The following is a 15,405-nucleotide window of genomic DNA, read 5'->3' as shown; positions in this document are numbered from 1 at the left end:
CCTGTGAGGCATGTTAGACAAGAGCTATTATACCCATTGTACAGATGGAGAAACTGAGGCCACAAGTGGTCTAGTGGCTTATTTGAGGCTACACAGCTAGCAAGTGGCAGAGCAGGGATTTTAAGTAGATCTGGCCAAAATCCAATTTAGTGATTTGTCCTCTAAACTTTTTTCCTTTTTGTCCTAGCTTTTCCTGAGATAACCTGGATCCCCTTAGTGAGGCCAAGGACTGAGAGAGCTGTGAGTATTACGGGTGTATGAAAAGGACACAGGGGGTCTGAAGCCAAGCCCCGCAGGCCCTGACTAGATGTGCCCAGTGGCCTCCTGGAGGACAGCTCTTCCAGAGCGACTCAGAGCCAGCACCGTCAGAGGTCTGGGGAGTGGGTCTAAGGAGGCAGCCATTTCCTGTATCACATCCAACAGATGCACTCTTCTCCGGGCATCCTTTTGGCCCCTCGCAAGCCGTGGAGGCCCACTCTGTACCCGGGGCTCCGGCTTCTCAGTGCCTCCCAGAACAAAATAGGGTCTCTCACCGAGGGGCTGTGGGCTCTATAAGACTGACTCTAACCAAGGGATTTCGGGCAGCTGCATATCCCCCAGGTGGTTTCGCAGTATTGCTGTTGTACCAAATCACCATAAGCTAAGTTGCTTAAAATAACGCAAATTTGTTATTTTATAGTTCTGTAGGGCAGAAGTCCAAAATAAGGCTAACAGGACTAATGTCAAGGTGTCAGCCGGGCTGCATTCCTTTCTGGGGATTCCAGTAGAGAACCTGCTTCCTTGCCCTTTCCAGCTTGGCCTTGGCTTGTGGCCCCTTCCTCCATCTTCAAAGCCAGCAAGTCAAGGCCGGTCAAGTCTTTCACACAATGCCATCTCTTTGGTTCTGATTCTTCTGCCTCCTTTTCCCCCATTTAAGGACTCTTGCAATTACATTGGACCCATCCAGATAATCCAGGAGAATGTCTTTATTTTGAAGTCGGCTGGTTAGCAACCTTAATTCCATCTGCAACCATAATTCCCAGTTGCCAGGTGACACATACTCATAGATCCCAGGCATTAAGAAGTGGACATCTTTGTTCCACCATGGACCATTATTCCGCCTACTTCTCTGGGTTCTCCAAGGGACCCGTCCTCACACATAGACAGGGGGCCAGGCCAGACCAGTCAGGATGTGCTGGCCACTGTCACAGAGATCCATTCTGCCCAGGTCCCCTCCTACCTGCCTGCTCCTCACTCAGCTCAGCCTGTCCTTTCTCCTCTGTACCCGTCCTCTGCTCCCAGTCTTAGGCAGAGAGGAGCTGGGCAGGAGGAGCCAGGGGTTGTGGACACAGAGAGGAGGGTATAAGGCTGAATGCGCCAGGGCTGTAGGTGGCTCCCGGGGGCTGAGCACTTCCCATCCGGAGACTCTGCTCTTTCCAAGGACTAGGGCCAGAGCCTAGCTTCTGAGGACTTGCTCAGAGCCAGAGGAGTGGGTGGCCAAGTACTGGAGTCCTTCCACCTCTGCGTGCCTGGCTGCCCTTGATAGCCAGAGTTCACCTGGCGCCTTTCCTCGGGTGATGACTGACTGCCTGTCTGCCCTATTCATGTCCTCTTTTCTCTCTTCCCTAGTTTGCTCCGTGAAGGCCTGGGGGGATTAAAGCCCAGCAGGAGGGCCTGTGGGCAGCAAGGGAGGGCGGAACTGCACAAGGCCTTCAGCCTTCTAAGTAGGGTGACCAGCCTGCCCTAGTTTGACCAAGACTTTCTCAGTTTTAGCACTGAAAGTCTCATATCCCAGGAGATACTTTGGTCCTGAGCAAGGCCTTTTGAACCTTCTAATCTATTCTAGATCACATCTGCAGCCTGGAAAGCCGGCCCTTTGGACTCTGGGATGCCAACCTCTGCTTAGTATCAGCGCAGAGAAACCCAGGGGCGGAGGAAGGGACCCAAGCCAGTGCCAGGCAAGCACAGACTCCCGCGTGCGATGTTCCCAACGGAGTCATCATTTGTGGAGACCATGCCTGTGTCTGCACAGAACAGAGCTCCTAGATATATATACAAGGGAGTAAAAAATTATATTTGTACCCTGTCTCTAAAAATTTAACAGCCTGATTACTCCTGGGTGGTGTACTGGAGGTGGCTCAAATTGTTTTTATTTACGCATCTATATTTCTTACTCTGTACAATTAAACCATGTTCCTTTTACTTGTGTACATTTTTAATAAAAGAAAGTAATTAATAAAAAAAAGAAAGAAAACACTGACTCAGCCTTCCATCTCCAGGAGTCCTGCAGAGGGGCATGGATGGGTTGTGCTGTATGTCGTAGGACACAGTGGCCCTTATTCTGGGGCCTCTGGCTGCCGGTCGGTCATGGCCCATTTTGTCCATGGCCCATTCTGCAGGGACAGAGCTAGTTACCACTCACTGTGCCCTCCCTGTCTCTCAGCCTGCTCCCCTGCACCTGAGTCTAGCCTGGCTTGTCCCCCAGGGAAGGACTCAGAGAAGCTGGGTGGGCAGTGAGCAGAGCAGGGGAGCAGATGCTGACTGCAGCGTTTTGCTGACCCAGGGTTTTGCAGGAAGTGCTCTCAAGTGCCAGCTGTGCCTGAGCACTGTGAGAATATGGAGGCGATGAGCTGCTTACCTCTGGGAGCTTGCCGTCTGGTTAGAGAGGTTGGGCACCCCACAGACAGGAAGGGGACAGGTGCTGGATGGTGAGGTGCTGGATGGTGAGGCTCTGCCTCTGTGGGCTGTCAGATAAGGGAGGGCCCCAGAGCAACATTTACATGTCTTAGTATGGCCAGAGACCAAAAATGAGGTCCTCGCTAGTGACCTGGGGCAGGTCCCCCAAGTGGGGGCCGATGGTCCCCTGGGCTGAGACCTCTGGCTGCTTGACAGTGCATGGCAGAAGGGTGGTGATGATCCGTCACCTGGCTGTTGATTCTTGGAAAGTCGCACTTCCCTTCAGGCCCTCCTCTCTGCCCTATCTCCATCCCCTAACCCACCCCATCCCCTACCCCCTATACGGAATGCCAGATTCTCACACCTGCAAGGCCAGTCCCAACCGTGGCTCCGTGGCTCCGTGGCTCCGACATCCAGTTCCTCTCGCATCTTGGCAAAGCCCAGCAGGAGCACTGGAAAGAGAGCCCTGTGACCCCAGTAGAGGCAGCCACCTTTCACAGACAAGGCCAGCGGCCCCCACCTGGTCCACCATCACCCTGGTATGGCCAATGTGACAGAACTCCTTGACTTGTTCTTAGCTTTAGAAAGTAATCTCTCTCTGGCCTAATGACTCTCTCTATCCACCCCCAGGCCCCTGAACATCACCCCTATGTCCACACAACCCCCTCGTGTCATGAAGCCGGCTTTCTCAGAGAAGCCTGGCACACCATCCCCCACCCCCATCCTGGGACTATTGTGGCCTGAGCCACCTACTTCACTTATGGGCTAAGATCCCGGGTGTTTCCCTTCACCTCTCTGAGCAAAGGTGTAGCTGAGTAGTTTTAACTGTGGTGGAATAATTCACTGCTCCTGCCCTAATTCCAGGCAGATTCTGGATTGAGAGTATGAGGGACAAGTGGTAGCAGAACTAAGCACCCCACATCCACCTGGCTTTTAAGAAGGGCAGAAACTGAGAAGGGGACCTAGGCCAGTGCACGGCATTTGGCCAGAAACAGAAGTGAGGGCCCCACCCAGGCTTCCTCTCAGCCCCATCTGGAGGGTGGGGGCGAGACTTCCCTGGAGGAAACCTACATGTGAGTCTGAGCACCTACCCGACGTAAGGCAGTCACCAGCCAGCTGTCAGGGGTGCTGGATTTTCTTAGGCACCAAGAAGCCGGGATTAGATTCACAACAGCCACAGGGTGACCCCAGCCACGTGACTGAGAGTTAGGATGCACCCCCAAGTGGTCCTGACTCGATCACCAGAGTCCAGACTTCTGAGGACCCCAGGACCAAACAAAGTGTCTAGTTTAGAGCAGAACAGGAGAACTCTAGTCATATTGCTCAGACAAGCGCTGAAAAGTCCTCTTTGATCCCTGGAGCTAAGATAAGGTCTAGCAGGCCAGATTGCCCCGGAGCAGGGAGCCGGTTCACAAACAGACTTGTGTGGCTGAGCTCCCCTCTGCATGGAGGTCAAGTTAAAGATGATCTGTGTCCCACCCCCCAAGGGCCTCCACCCCTCAAAACTGCAGGTGGCCTCCAGGACACAGGTGAGGCATCCTTCCCTTTGAGAACCAAGCCAAACCCCACCCCACTGAGGCCCTGGGGCCTGTAGCAGCAGAGCCATGTTGCCTGGGGGAGGGGTGTCACAAGAGCTGAAGGCAAGGGCGGGGTCCTATACAGAGTCCAGAGCAACTGCAGCTTTTGCTGCCTTCCCTCAGTGTCCCCCAATACTTTCTTGGCATGTGGTGCTGGTGTCCTGCCGTGGGCAAGCTCTCCCAGACTTCCTCCCTGGGCCTCAGTTTCCCCCCTGCAGGCAGCCTAATATTGTGGAACCAGTCTGGGTTCCGGGCACAGACAAACTTGGGTTGGAATCCAGGCCCCATACTGATTAGTGGGGTCATCTCAGGCAAGCGCCTGATGCCAGTCAAGCTCTGGTTTCCAGATCCGTGAACAAGGGGCTATGACGGGTGCCGGTGTCATGCTGCATGTGGGCTGTTCGGCACAGTGCCCGGCACAGCGTGAGCACTTGAGGACCATGTTGTCACTGCCCAGCCAGACTTTAAGGTCCTTTCCAGTTCCGCCCATTTCTGAGCTAGCAGAGCTGGTTAAAAGATGGCAGGCCAGAAGCCTGCCTCTCCTCTTACATCTAGTCCCCATGTCCTTGCTTCGTTGCCTCCAGTATCTTCCCAACTGAAATTAAACTGTTAGCATTGACCCTCTAGGCCCGCCTCACTATTGAGACTGCAAAAGTGGGGGTTTCTTCTACAACTCCCTACCTCAAGAAAATCAGCAGAAATGGGTCTCTTGGGAACTGCCTAGAGCTAGAAATACCATGTGGCCAGCCAGCTATTCCCTTGTGCTGCATTCGACTTGGCCTCACAGGGGAGCCCTGGCTGACAGTGTCTCACTCTGCCCAGAACTTTCACTACCAGAAAAAGGAGGGCACCAGACCCATTCTCCCTTCCCAGGCCTCCTGCCTCTGTGACCCCTGGCACAAGTGAGGATAGGTCAGTGCAAAGTTCCGATGACTTACAGGATCCCTCACACGATGGGGTTAGTCATGCCCAAGTTAAGAAAGGGTGTTACATCTGACAGACACAAAGGCTCCTGAGGAAACCTGTGCTCCGCTAATACAAGGATTTTTGGATCCGTGCAAACAGTGTGAAAGAAGAACAAATGGTTCCAAAGAATGACAGCCTGGGCGTGACCAGCCCCACCAACCAGGGGGCATCACTCTCAGAGGAAAGGACTCCACCTCAACCAGGCCCTGGCCTTTTCCTGGGACTTTGGTTCTGTTTTTGGCAGTCCCCACCTGAGACTTCCAGAGAGATCTGAGAAAGCTCTTATCTGTACACAGTGCATTGAGAGATGTTCAAAACCAATATACCAAGAAGGGATGGTTTGCCTCTGTCTTCCCTAAAGATCTTCTGCTGTCATGAGCCTCTGTGTGGGCAGCCAGCATATTAGCCTCTGGCTTTCTTCCTATTGCCAAGTGAGCTGAATGAATAAACCAGTTCAATTAAAGTGACACCTTTGGAGTATGGCAAAGAAATCCTGTGACTAACCAGAAATGCCTTTGAACATCTATAGACTTGGCAGGGTTCTAGCTGGTGTAGCTGAGCCCCACTTTCCCACTTTACCCCATTGGGAAGTGGGCCTCGAGGGCAATGATGTCATCACAATCCCAACAAAACATGTTTCAGTGACCTCCTAGTGCCCTCAGCCAAGAGTTTCCACCATTTGTGCTTAGACTGAAACTCTTGGAATGACCCACAAAAGCACTGGCAGAGCTTTAGAATGACCTTAAATTATTATGCCCAGATTTGGCTGAGATTGTACTGATGTTGCTCCATTTCAGGCACTGTTTAGCTAGTGAGTTAGTGTCAGCTGCCACCACCCTTAGGTGAGTGGGCAGACCTTACTGTTTTTCCTGTCAGGCATGGGCTGAGGTCCATGGTGGAGTATGGTGGGACAGCTCACCTTCCTGGAAAGTCTTGCTCTATCCCACATTCCTCCACATCCCTAGGACCCAGTTTTCTTACGATGCAGAGGGGGACAGGACATTCCATGGAGTTAGTCCCAATTGTTTAGGACTCCTGGGGTAGGAAGAGCTGGAGGAGCTCAGATTGGGAGCCAACGGAAGGAATTCCTCTCCCTTTTTGGTAATTTCCAACTGAGGAACTTTGCTTATTAGAACTTGAGAGACTTCCACGGCTACCTGGGACTTCAACATACCCACTGCCGACTCTCCATCAGGGATTAGGTTGAAGAAGGAGAGTGAAGAAACCAGAAGCAGTCCCTATTTCTGGGTTGCATCCCTTCCCTCCCATCTCTCCTCAATTCATTCTACCTGGCTCCGCACCACCCCCAGCCATCCTTATCTGGAAAAGCCAGCCACTAGAAGACCTTGCCGGCCCCCAGTTAGAAGCCACAGGAAGCTAGTCACCCCGATCTGACTCTTCTCAGTATGGGCTGGGCCCTAGAAGATCTGGGAACACTCATCTTATCCATTCCTCTACTTCTAGGTGAGGCTACTCTTGAAAATTCCAGGTGGATCATCTGATGGGCAGAACTGAGACTGGGGTCTATTCAGGCATCCGCATGCAGAATACCCCCCACCTCCAACCCCACCCCGCCAGGTCACCTGCTACTCACACAGCATGTCCAAGATCAGAGAACAATACTTCTTGACCTTGGCAGAGAATGTCAGATGGACCTTCACCCATTTTCCAGTTTTTTTTTTATCATTTTTTCACTTAGTCTTCTCTTCCCCACCAAGGGCTCACACTCCTTCCAGAGGGCTGGGCCTAGAGAGGGGATCACAGTCCAAGTGGATTCTGGGACTAAGGACACAGATGTGTCCACAGGGCTTTTTTTCTGAGCAATCCCCTTACTGCCATAGCCTCAGTCTCTGGCCGATGCTAGTGATTCCAGCTGACTTCCCTTGGCCCAGCCTGCCTACTGCTTGGTACTGTTTACACCCCAGGACCAGGGACTATGAAAGGAGATGAGAAAAGCCCAGACCTTCCAGAGACTTGGGTTTTATCTAAAGGCAGCTTTGCCATATATCAGTGGTTCCCAGACTGTGGTTTACAGAAACACTGTTCTGATCAAACATACCCCTTCACAGAGGTTCTGTGTGCATTGGCACAGCCAGAACCCTGAAAGGACATGAAGGGAAACCTGCCTCATGGAAGGTCATCCACCGTTTCCTAACACATTTGTGCATGGACCTGTCTCACAGTACAGTGCAGGGCTGGTATTCAGCACTAATAGTTATTGTTGGCTGTCAAAAAAGTAAAATACTGTTGAACTGGCAGGTAAATAGCCCCGAGCCCACCCCCAGTGTTCTCTCGCCACTCCAGCTCCTCATGCAGTATCTACCTGCACTGTCCAATATGGCAGACACTGTTCACATGCCTATCAAAATTTTAACCAATTAAATTTAAATTGCAGTTCCTCCATGGCACTGGCCACGTGTCAAGTGCTCAGCTGGCACACACGACTCTGCTACTGTCTACTGTGCTGGACAGCAGAGAGAACATTTCTGTCATCACAGAAATTAGACATCAAGGAAAGCCTGGCACAGCAGACCTCAGGGACCTTTTCTGAGCTGGAGCCTGTTCTAATTGTCTGTGACCAATTGTTAACTTTTTGGAGCAGCCCAACACACATGTGTTGAAGTTCAGCAGGACATATAGTTGCTGGCACATTCCTCAGAACTCAAAACCCAATACTCCCCAAGCCCAGGAGCCCAAATTCAGTTCAACCGTAGCTATAAAGCCAAGGGTACATGAGCATGTCCCTGTGCCATGACTGTCTCCACCTCCTACCATCTACTCCGTGAACATAATTGAAAGGATTTTGCAATAGGTGCCTGTCACTGTTCACCCCACAGTCAAGCTCGAGCAGGGTGCCAAGAATGAGTCTATCAGAATGTCCCTACAGAAAGTAAAATCATCTACATTTATCTCTAAATAAAAGGCCACACCTCTTAGAACAATTAACTTTTTATAAAAAGACAAATGTACATATTTACACACACAAACATATGTGGTCACACATGACTTAGTGGTTTGGTGGGTTTTCCAATTTTAAAAGTCACACTAAGGCGCTCACACTTGCCTCCCTGGGCCTGCTGAGGGAGCAGGTGGGCGCATGGCAAGGCACTGTATAAATAAATGCAAAAGCCAAGAGCTCGTGAGAAACATTAGTGTACGCCTCTAATTAGAATGTGGCAAGGTCCACACAAAAAAGTGCCATGTTTTTCCCAAGCCCCTCAGCCTGAGCAAGAAGTAGGGCAGAGCTCCTCTGAGGCTGAGGGAGCACTATCCCGCAGGACCCCATTTTTCCTTCACATTTCACTGGTTTTGGAACAGTCCCCAGGGCTCAGCTGGGACGGGGGCTGGTTCTTTGGGAATAGGATTCACTTAGTGCAATTCTCTCTTAGTGCAGAGCCAGCCCTGGGGTTGGTGCTGTGCTTTTCCGAGGTCACTGGTCTATTCCCTCAGGCCAGCTCAGAGACAGTGGGGCTCAGAGGGAAAAGCTGGAGGGCCAACTCCTGTCTGAGACCTCCACCTGACACCAGTCTCAGAAACCCATCTTCCCAGGAGGCAGGGCCAGGTTTACCCCATGAGATGAGCCCAGACCCTGACTTGCCAGGCCCCGAAAGGCCACTGTCCCAAGGAGGGTAGCCCCAACCCCACTCAGCAGTGAGGTCACACTTCGCATGTCAAGGGGCCCACAGGAGTCCTGCTTCTCTGTACCACAGCCACCAACATGCCAGGTCCTGCTCGCCTAGGAGAGCAAAAGGGCCGGGGGCCAGGCTATGGCGCACAAGGAATGGCCTGGATGGAGGGCAGCCTGACTGGGGGCAGCAGGCTGTCCAGCCAGCTGGTGTCCATGTTCTTCAGGTCTGTGAAGACACGGTGGAGGCTGAGCCCGATATCCCCTAGAAGATGTGAAGAAGGTTGTGTGAGTGTGGGGGGTGGGAGCAGGTGTGTTCTCCCCCAACCCCCATCCCCAAAGATCGCAGATACAGCAACCTCTTCTGTCACTCCTGGGGCAGCAGCCCCCTTCATCTTTCAGCCAAGCTTGAAAGCATGGGAGCGGCAGCCCGTTTGCAAGCTGTCTGTACCCAGATGAATTAAAGAAAGATGCTTTTACCTCCACTGCTCCCCAGCCTTGCCCCCAAGCCTCCCCGCATCCCTGTGGTTCTCCCTTCTCTAAGAAACCATATAGATCCAGGGGCTTCTTACCCCCAAGGCTGTCAACTTCTGACTCCTCCTTGCAGCTGAAGTCTGCATAGACGGAAGTGGGCTGGGCCCCTGGTTCATTGAGCAGGTACCCCTTCCCATCCACATTTGTTGGCTGCCACTCTGACTGCTCCTGCTCCAAGAGCTGTGGACAGAGGAGCAAAAAGCCATCAGCTTAGTTCCAGTGCAGACTCACTCTGTGGCCTTGCCCTCAATGAGCCAAAACTTCCCAGCCAAGATGACATCCTTGGCCCTCACCCCCTCACATTCTCTGATGGATGCAGATGAGGAATTTACTTAGGACAGGGGCCTGGGGGGTGAGGGTCTGCTTTGGACTCACACTACCATACCCATCCTATGGCACCAAATCTCCAAGACTTCCCTCTCAACTGGGTAAGGACATACCAACTGTGAGTGTGGCTTAAAGCAAAGTAGAGTCAAGAAAAGATAACCAGAAAAGTTAGAGATAAGGAACTATGTCCATGTCTCAATTTTCTGTGCTGATGGAACAGAGCCCGCATACCACTGCAAAAAACTTTTTTATATTCACTTTTAAAACTGAAGCAGAAAAACAAAACCCTAGGGGATAACATGCTGGAAAAAAAAAATGCCACCATATTACAGATCCCAAAGGCTGATTATTGAAACCTGATGTGCATTTCCCAGACTAGCAGGGCCGGGGCGTGTTGGGGCAGAGGACACGGGCCAGGGGCCTGGTCCTGATGGTGGCTGACTCAGCCATCTGAAGCCCCGAAGCCTGCTTCAGGACAGTCTGTCAGAAACCAGGCCTCCCTCCTGTCCTTACTTCTACAGTGTCTTTCCCGCCTGCCAAGGAGGGCAGTGGTCCCCATCCACAAGGATGTGGCACTTGCAGGACTATGCAAGCAGCCAGGTCATAGCAGTAGCTGCCTGCCCTTCGATTTGGAAGCTCTTAGTGGTTCTCTCCCTACTCCAAAAGAATGCTCAGGGAGGAAGGGGCTTTACCTTCATGATGTCCTCCGGCAACTTCCCTTCCTCATCCTCGTCTGTTGTGGCTGTGGATAGGGAAGAGGAGAGAGGTTGGCTGTCAGTCAGCCGTGCTCACCCTGCAATTCCAGCCCCATCAGGTCCCCCTGTCCCTTCGCACACAAACGCCCAGTAGACATCTGTCTCCCATGGAGATTCCAGAACAGGACACTGTCCTACTGACTCAGCTCCCAAGCCCTGAAGCCACACCTCTTCCTACCCCCTCGCTTCCTCTCTCACCCTGGGAGCCTGGGCTGCAGAGGAGCCAGGAGACCCAGCAACCTTAGACTAAACTGCAGCCCCTTCCTCTTCCCTCAGGCCTGCCACAGTCAGCTCAGTGCCAGGTGGAGTTCAGAGCATCTTTTCTCCCTCAGGAAAACCCACCCTGGACCCAAACAGTCAGGCAAACATGTCAGGCCCCAGAAGCACAAACCTTCAGAGGTGGAGGGCATAGGCGACACCTGGAAGTTGTATAGGTCACTGGTGCTATCCGGCACAATTTCCACTGGGATGCGCCAGTCAGGGAGAGTGCTAGTGACAGCACATGGTGACAGTGCTGCAGGACAGTAGAAATCAAGGGTCAGAGCTGTGTGCTTTCTCAGATTGCAAGATATCCAGCATCCCCAACCCCGTAGCCTGCTCCCGTGGTCACCACTCAAAAGCACGATGGCTCCTCGACCCAAGAGAAAGAGCCCTCCCCCTGACCTGTGTGGTCCTTACCAGGCCCAGCCTGCCTCACCTGGAGTAAGGGCCCTCTCAACTTCCAAGTCCTGCCCCATGTAGCCCTGAGCTGTGTAGCTGCTGTGGTCATCAGGCAGGGTGGAGCTGCTGAGGCCATCGGAGAAGGTATCGGGGCTGGAGTCCCCACATGACTGCAGAAGGAGAAAGAAGCTTAGGCCAGGCTGCTGTGGCGCTTCTTCCACTGCCCACCCTGACTCACAGGTGATCAAAGGCCAGCTGCTCAGGACCAGACTCACCTTCCTCTTGGCCTTGTTCTTAGCGTCTCGGCTGGACTTGGACTTTCTCTCTGGGGGGAAGATAGGACATTAGCCTTGGCACAGGCATGCCAGCCCCAGTTGGCCCCCTTTTTCTCTCCCTCCCTAAAGGCTTCCTAAAGACCCAGAGCCCTTGCATACCTTTCCTCTGATTTTTGGTGAGAGGTGGGAGCATCCGGTACACCCGCACAGCTGAGCTGCCTTTGTTCCTGCTTTGGTCCTTCACCTCTTCGATGTCTGGCAGGGAGTTCATGGCACAGCGGAAATTGGCTTTCCATGTCTTGGGATCCGGCTCCTTTTCCCCTGCTTTGTATCGGCCTAGTGGGCAAGAGAGAGTGGAGGGGATCGTCAGGGTCATAGGTAGGGATCCTCAGCTGCCCTCTGGCCTGGAAGGCAGAAGGCAAGAGTATTCCTAAGCTCTCAGAAATCCTCACTGAGAGGTATTTTGGGGATCAAACCAGGTGTTCAAACCAGCAGGTATTCTGGGATGACACTCTGCAGGCCCTGGGGCTTCTCAAACACATCCGGCAGGGCCCAGCCAGAAGTACCAGAGGGCCCATATACCCCAAAGTGCTCTTTGTGTGGCATCATGCTCAGGCTCCCTGCTTGGGCTGTCAGCAGCCAGAGGTTAGGGACTGGGCCTTATATGATATTTCCAAACATGGGAGTGGGCACAGAGTAGGCACCAAAGAACAGTTACTGACAGGTGGACCAACTGGTCTGAGATGGGCCAAAAGCCCCATCCCTCAAGGACAAGAGGAAGCTACCAACCAGATGGGTCTTAAGCCAAGGACCTTGGTCAACATCAAAAAAAAAAAAAAGAAGGCCCAGGTCTCTTTTAGTGTCCTGGCTTACAGTTGCTTTTGCCAGAGAGAACTTTAATCTAGCCAAACTCCTTGAAGCCAAACTAAGATTATGGCTTCACAAATTCCTTTGAGAACTTACTGAAAGGATGGCCCCTCTCCCCAGAAATACAGGTCTGCCCCCGCCCGCCCCTGAGTTTTGTACACCACCTCAGGGAGCTCAGAGGTCCCAGTGAGGAGTCTCTATGGTAATAGAAGTGCCTCCCCTTATCCCCTTCCTGGCTCCTCCTGGGCTGGAGTCACACACCTGTGTGGATGGCCCAGCTCCGGAACAAACAGGCGTCCTTGTTAATGTCCCAGCCATGCTTGGCAGCGTGCTTCCACGGAATCTGGAAGATCATCTCCTCCTGAACAGCACACACACACACACACACACACACACACAGATCTGTCAGCTCAGAGGCCACAGGCTTTTGGCCTAGATCTGCCCAGCCCCCAGGTCAAGGATGACTTCCTCTTTTCACCCTGACAGCTGGCTTTGGTTGACCCACCCTGAGATTGGCTTAAACAGGCCACTGGATCACTCTGGATAGCTCAGAGAGGACTCTGGGTTCTGATGAGCTGTGGTACCATCAGCTCAACAAAGACCTCCCTCTGCCTGTTACAGATGTGCTGGCACCCGTACAGAGCCCCCTGGGATGCTTCTCTGGCTTGTCAGTACTGACATGGAAATGAAAACTCCATCCATTAGAGGAGGCTGCTCAGGATACCTGGGGCCACCTGAGCGAGCCCTGGGCTGGACTTGGATGCTGAGTACCTGTGTGACCCTGGCACTGTCATTGTACCTCTTTGTCTTTGTTTTCTCTTCTGTGAAATGAGAAAACACAGTGACACGTATAAAGACTCAGGTCTCACTGTTCTCATTACTGGTGGTTAACAGTATGGATTTGAGTCAGACTGGTCAGGTTCAAATCTTAGCATCAAAGCTATTATCTACTTCTCAATGCCTCAGTTGCCTTCTCTGAAAATGGACATATTAATAAGATCTACCTCACCAGGCTATTTTGAGTGTTAAATGATGCAATGTAAGTAACATACTTAGCATGGTGCCACACTCACTTGTAGTGAGTATATGGTAAGCAATAGCTATTATTATGAATACTGTTGTTACTAAGTCTGCAGGATCTGTGTTGCCCTTCATGCACCAGCAAGGAGCTTCTTGGGTCCAGGCAACTGATGCAAGGTTAATTCTTGGGTCCCTTGCTGAGCCAGCCCCCATCCTGCCATCAGTGCCCACTTCTCTGACTCTTATCTTTCTGACTAGATGCGGTGTGTGTTTATAGGAGTCTCCCTCAAGAGAGACGAGAACTCAAGCCCTGCAGATGGTGGGAGAGTCTAGCTACTGGAAACTGTCAGTGACCTCAGGTGGGTGCCCTGTCCATGCCTCAAGAAGTGGGGAAAGCAGAAGTCAGGCAAGTGGGGCCCAGGGCTTGCTCTTGCACATTCCCTCCATGCAGGACCCACTGGGAAACACATCTGCCTCCTCCTTAACACTTCCTTTTTTGAGCTGCATCTGAAGCTTTGGTCCCCCAAAGAACACGGGTTGAAATATGGCAGAAAAACCCAAAGAGTTACACTCACTTTATTAATCCATATCAGCCCTGGGATTTGGTTGGAATTAATCTGCATCTCTAGCCAGGGTCTCATGCGCATTCGAGTGATGGGCATGTTGGCTGTAAAGAGAAGACAGAAGGCTTCTGTTGGAGTCTATTGAGCAGCCCCTGGAGACTACCTACCCCACCCTAGGTCACTTCGGGTACCCTCCCCGGCCCTCAGCCAGGTACCAAGTACTACAAGCAGGGGTAAGAGGCTTTCACTGGAAAAAAACTGCCCTCAATCTTTTCAGCATCTTGGGCAAAAACACTTCTGTCCCTTCCTTCACTCCCTCCTAAACAGTCTTGAGAGGAAACAGGCATGCAAGTTATAGTGGCAGGATTTATGTGCAGAAAAAAAGAGACAAAATACACAGTATCTTAATACTGGAACTTTCTCCCCAAATTCAAATCCTTTGGGAAGGGAGAGACGTCTTTTGCTTGATGCCAAAAAATTTTCCAACAACTCAACAACTTGAGTTGTTGCCCCTAGTTGTGCGGGCAAGCAGTCACCCTGCTTGGACATCGCCCCCCACCCCACACACACCCCACCTATTCCGCGCCTCCCTGACAGCCACGGTGCAGAGGCCCGGCCTCTAACCCTTCCGGCCTGGCTCCCGTCCTAGGCAAAATGGCCCAAGGAACACCTGCGGCGCCTCTTCCCGCAGCTCCGGCAGGTCCTCCAGCCACCTAGCCCCGGCCACCTGCATAGACAGCCTGAAACCTGGGGCCTGGCTGCGGAGCTGGGACCACCGCGGGGAGCACCGGGCGCCCATGCGCGAACGTACACTCGGATTCCCTGGCACCGCTCGTGGATGAGCGCAACGAACGTACGCGGACAGCCAGAGGTCCCCAGCGGCTTCATGCACGCATATCTGCGAAAGCGGCGGGGCGCCGGCAATCAGCCGGTGGGCGGTCCACGCCGCGGCCCGCCCTCCCCGCGCTGCAGCTCGCCGCTCCTCCAGCGCCCTCCTGAGCCCGAGCGCCTGCAACTCTCCCGCCTAGGGTTTTCGGCCCCCACTTCCTGATGCCCTGCGCGTCTTTGTTCGACGCCACCGGTGCCCCCCGCGGCGAAGTCGGGCTCACCTCTGCAGTGGGCGCGATTCGGCGACGGTGCCCGAAGGTCCCCGCGCGGCGAACGCGTTTCGTGGAGAAGGTAGAGGATGCCCGGGTTGCGGGGCCGCTGGCACGAGTGGCCTTGGCTGGGCACGGCTCTCGCTGGCCTTTGCTCGGGCTCGGGCGCACGTCCTGCCTCGACGAAGGACTGGCGCGCTCTGCCAGTTCAGCGGCGCCGGCCCACACTCTAAACACTTAGCGGGATTCCCCAGTCCAGGCCCGGCTCCGCCTCCTAAAGAGCCGCGAGGGCGCCTATTGGCCGGCGCCGCCCCATCATTTCGGGGAAATCAGGCTGTTGTAGAACTAGCGGCGAAGGGGAAGTACAGGGCGGCAGCTCTACCCCACCCCCTCCGGCCCGGCGCCACCGCCCCGGGGCGACCGCAGGCCCGCCCCGCTGGCTCCCAGTCCACCCCCACCCAGCTCGTCCCTGAGAATGGCTGTC

The 15,405-nt window shown here is 53.3% G+C and overlaps 1 protein-coding gene and 1 long non-coding RNA gene across 2 annotated transcripts in view; one reads left to right on the top strand and one right to left on the bottom strand.

Moving 5' to 3' along the window:
• LOC120616519 (uncharacterized) overlaps window positions 1-2,233 on the top strand; it is a 64,159-nt gene extending 61,926 nt beyond the window's left edge. The window contains exons 4-5 of the long non-coding RNA XR_005656612.1: window positions 188-240; window positions 1,826-2,233. This is a non-coding gene — a long non-coding RNA (uncharacterized LOC120616519). The remainder of the gene's footprint in view (window positions 1-187; window positions 241-1,825) is intronic.
• Window positions 2,234-8,135: 5,902 nt separating this feature from the next.
• Window positions 8,136-15,091, bottom strand: IRF1 (interferon regulatory factor 1). The gene is made up of 10 exons (XM_039879957.1): window positions 14,934-15,091; window positions 13,837-13,928; window positions 12,503-12,602; window positions 11,534-11,710; window positions 11,375-11,424; window positions 11,137-11,269; window positions 10,831-10,953; window positions 10,377-10,426; window positions 9,396-9,537; window positions 8,136-9,088 (listed from the first exon to the last, which is right to left on the bottom strand). The coding sequence occupies exons 2-10, from the start codon at window positions 13,921-13,923 to the stop codon at window positions 8,964-8,966; spliced, it is 987 nt and encodes a 328-aa protein (XP_039735891.1). The 5' UTR covers window positions 13,924-13,928; window positions 14,934-15,091; the 3' UTR covers window positions 8,136-8,963.
• Between the last annotated feature and the right edge of the window lie 314 nt (window positions 15,092-15,405).

The sequence above is a fragment of the Pteropus medius genome, unplaced genomic scaffold (genome assembly GCF_902729225.1).
Source record: "Pteropus medius unplaced genomic scaffold, Ma_sr-lr_union100, whole genome shotgun sequence".
NCBI lineage: Eukaryota > Metazoa > Chordata > Mammalia > Chiroptera > Pteropodidae > Pteropus > Pteropus medius.
Note: the sequence above shows the minus strand (reverse complement) of the source record. Positions and strands in the feature narration are given on the sequence as shown.

What these genes read in the sequence shown, in the direction of transcription:
- IRF1 (XM_039879957.1), bottom strand. Translation starts at nt 13,923, where the DNA reads ATGCCCATCACTCGAATGCGCATGAGACCCTGGCTAGAGATGCAGATT. An exon ending in AGAACAAGGCCAAGAGGAAG is followed by an intron (nt 11,270 to 11,374) that starts GTGAGTCTGGTC and finishes CTCCTTCTGCAG; the next exon opens with TCATGTGGGGACTCCAGCCC. An exon ending in TGCCGGAGGACATCATGAAG is followed by an intron (nt 9,538 to 10,376) that starts GTAAAGCCCCTT and finishes CTCTGTCCACAG; the next exon opens with CTCTTGGAGCAGGAGCAGTC.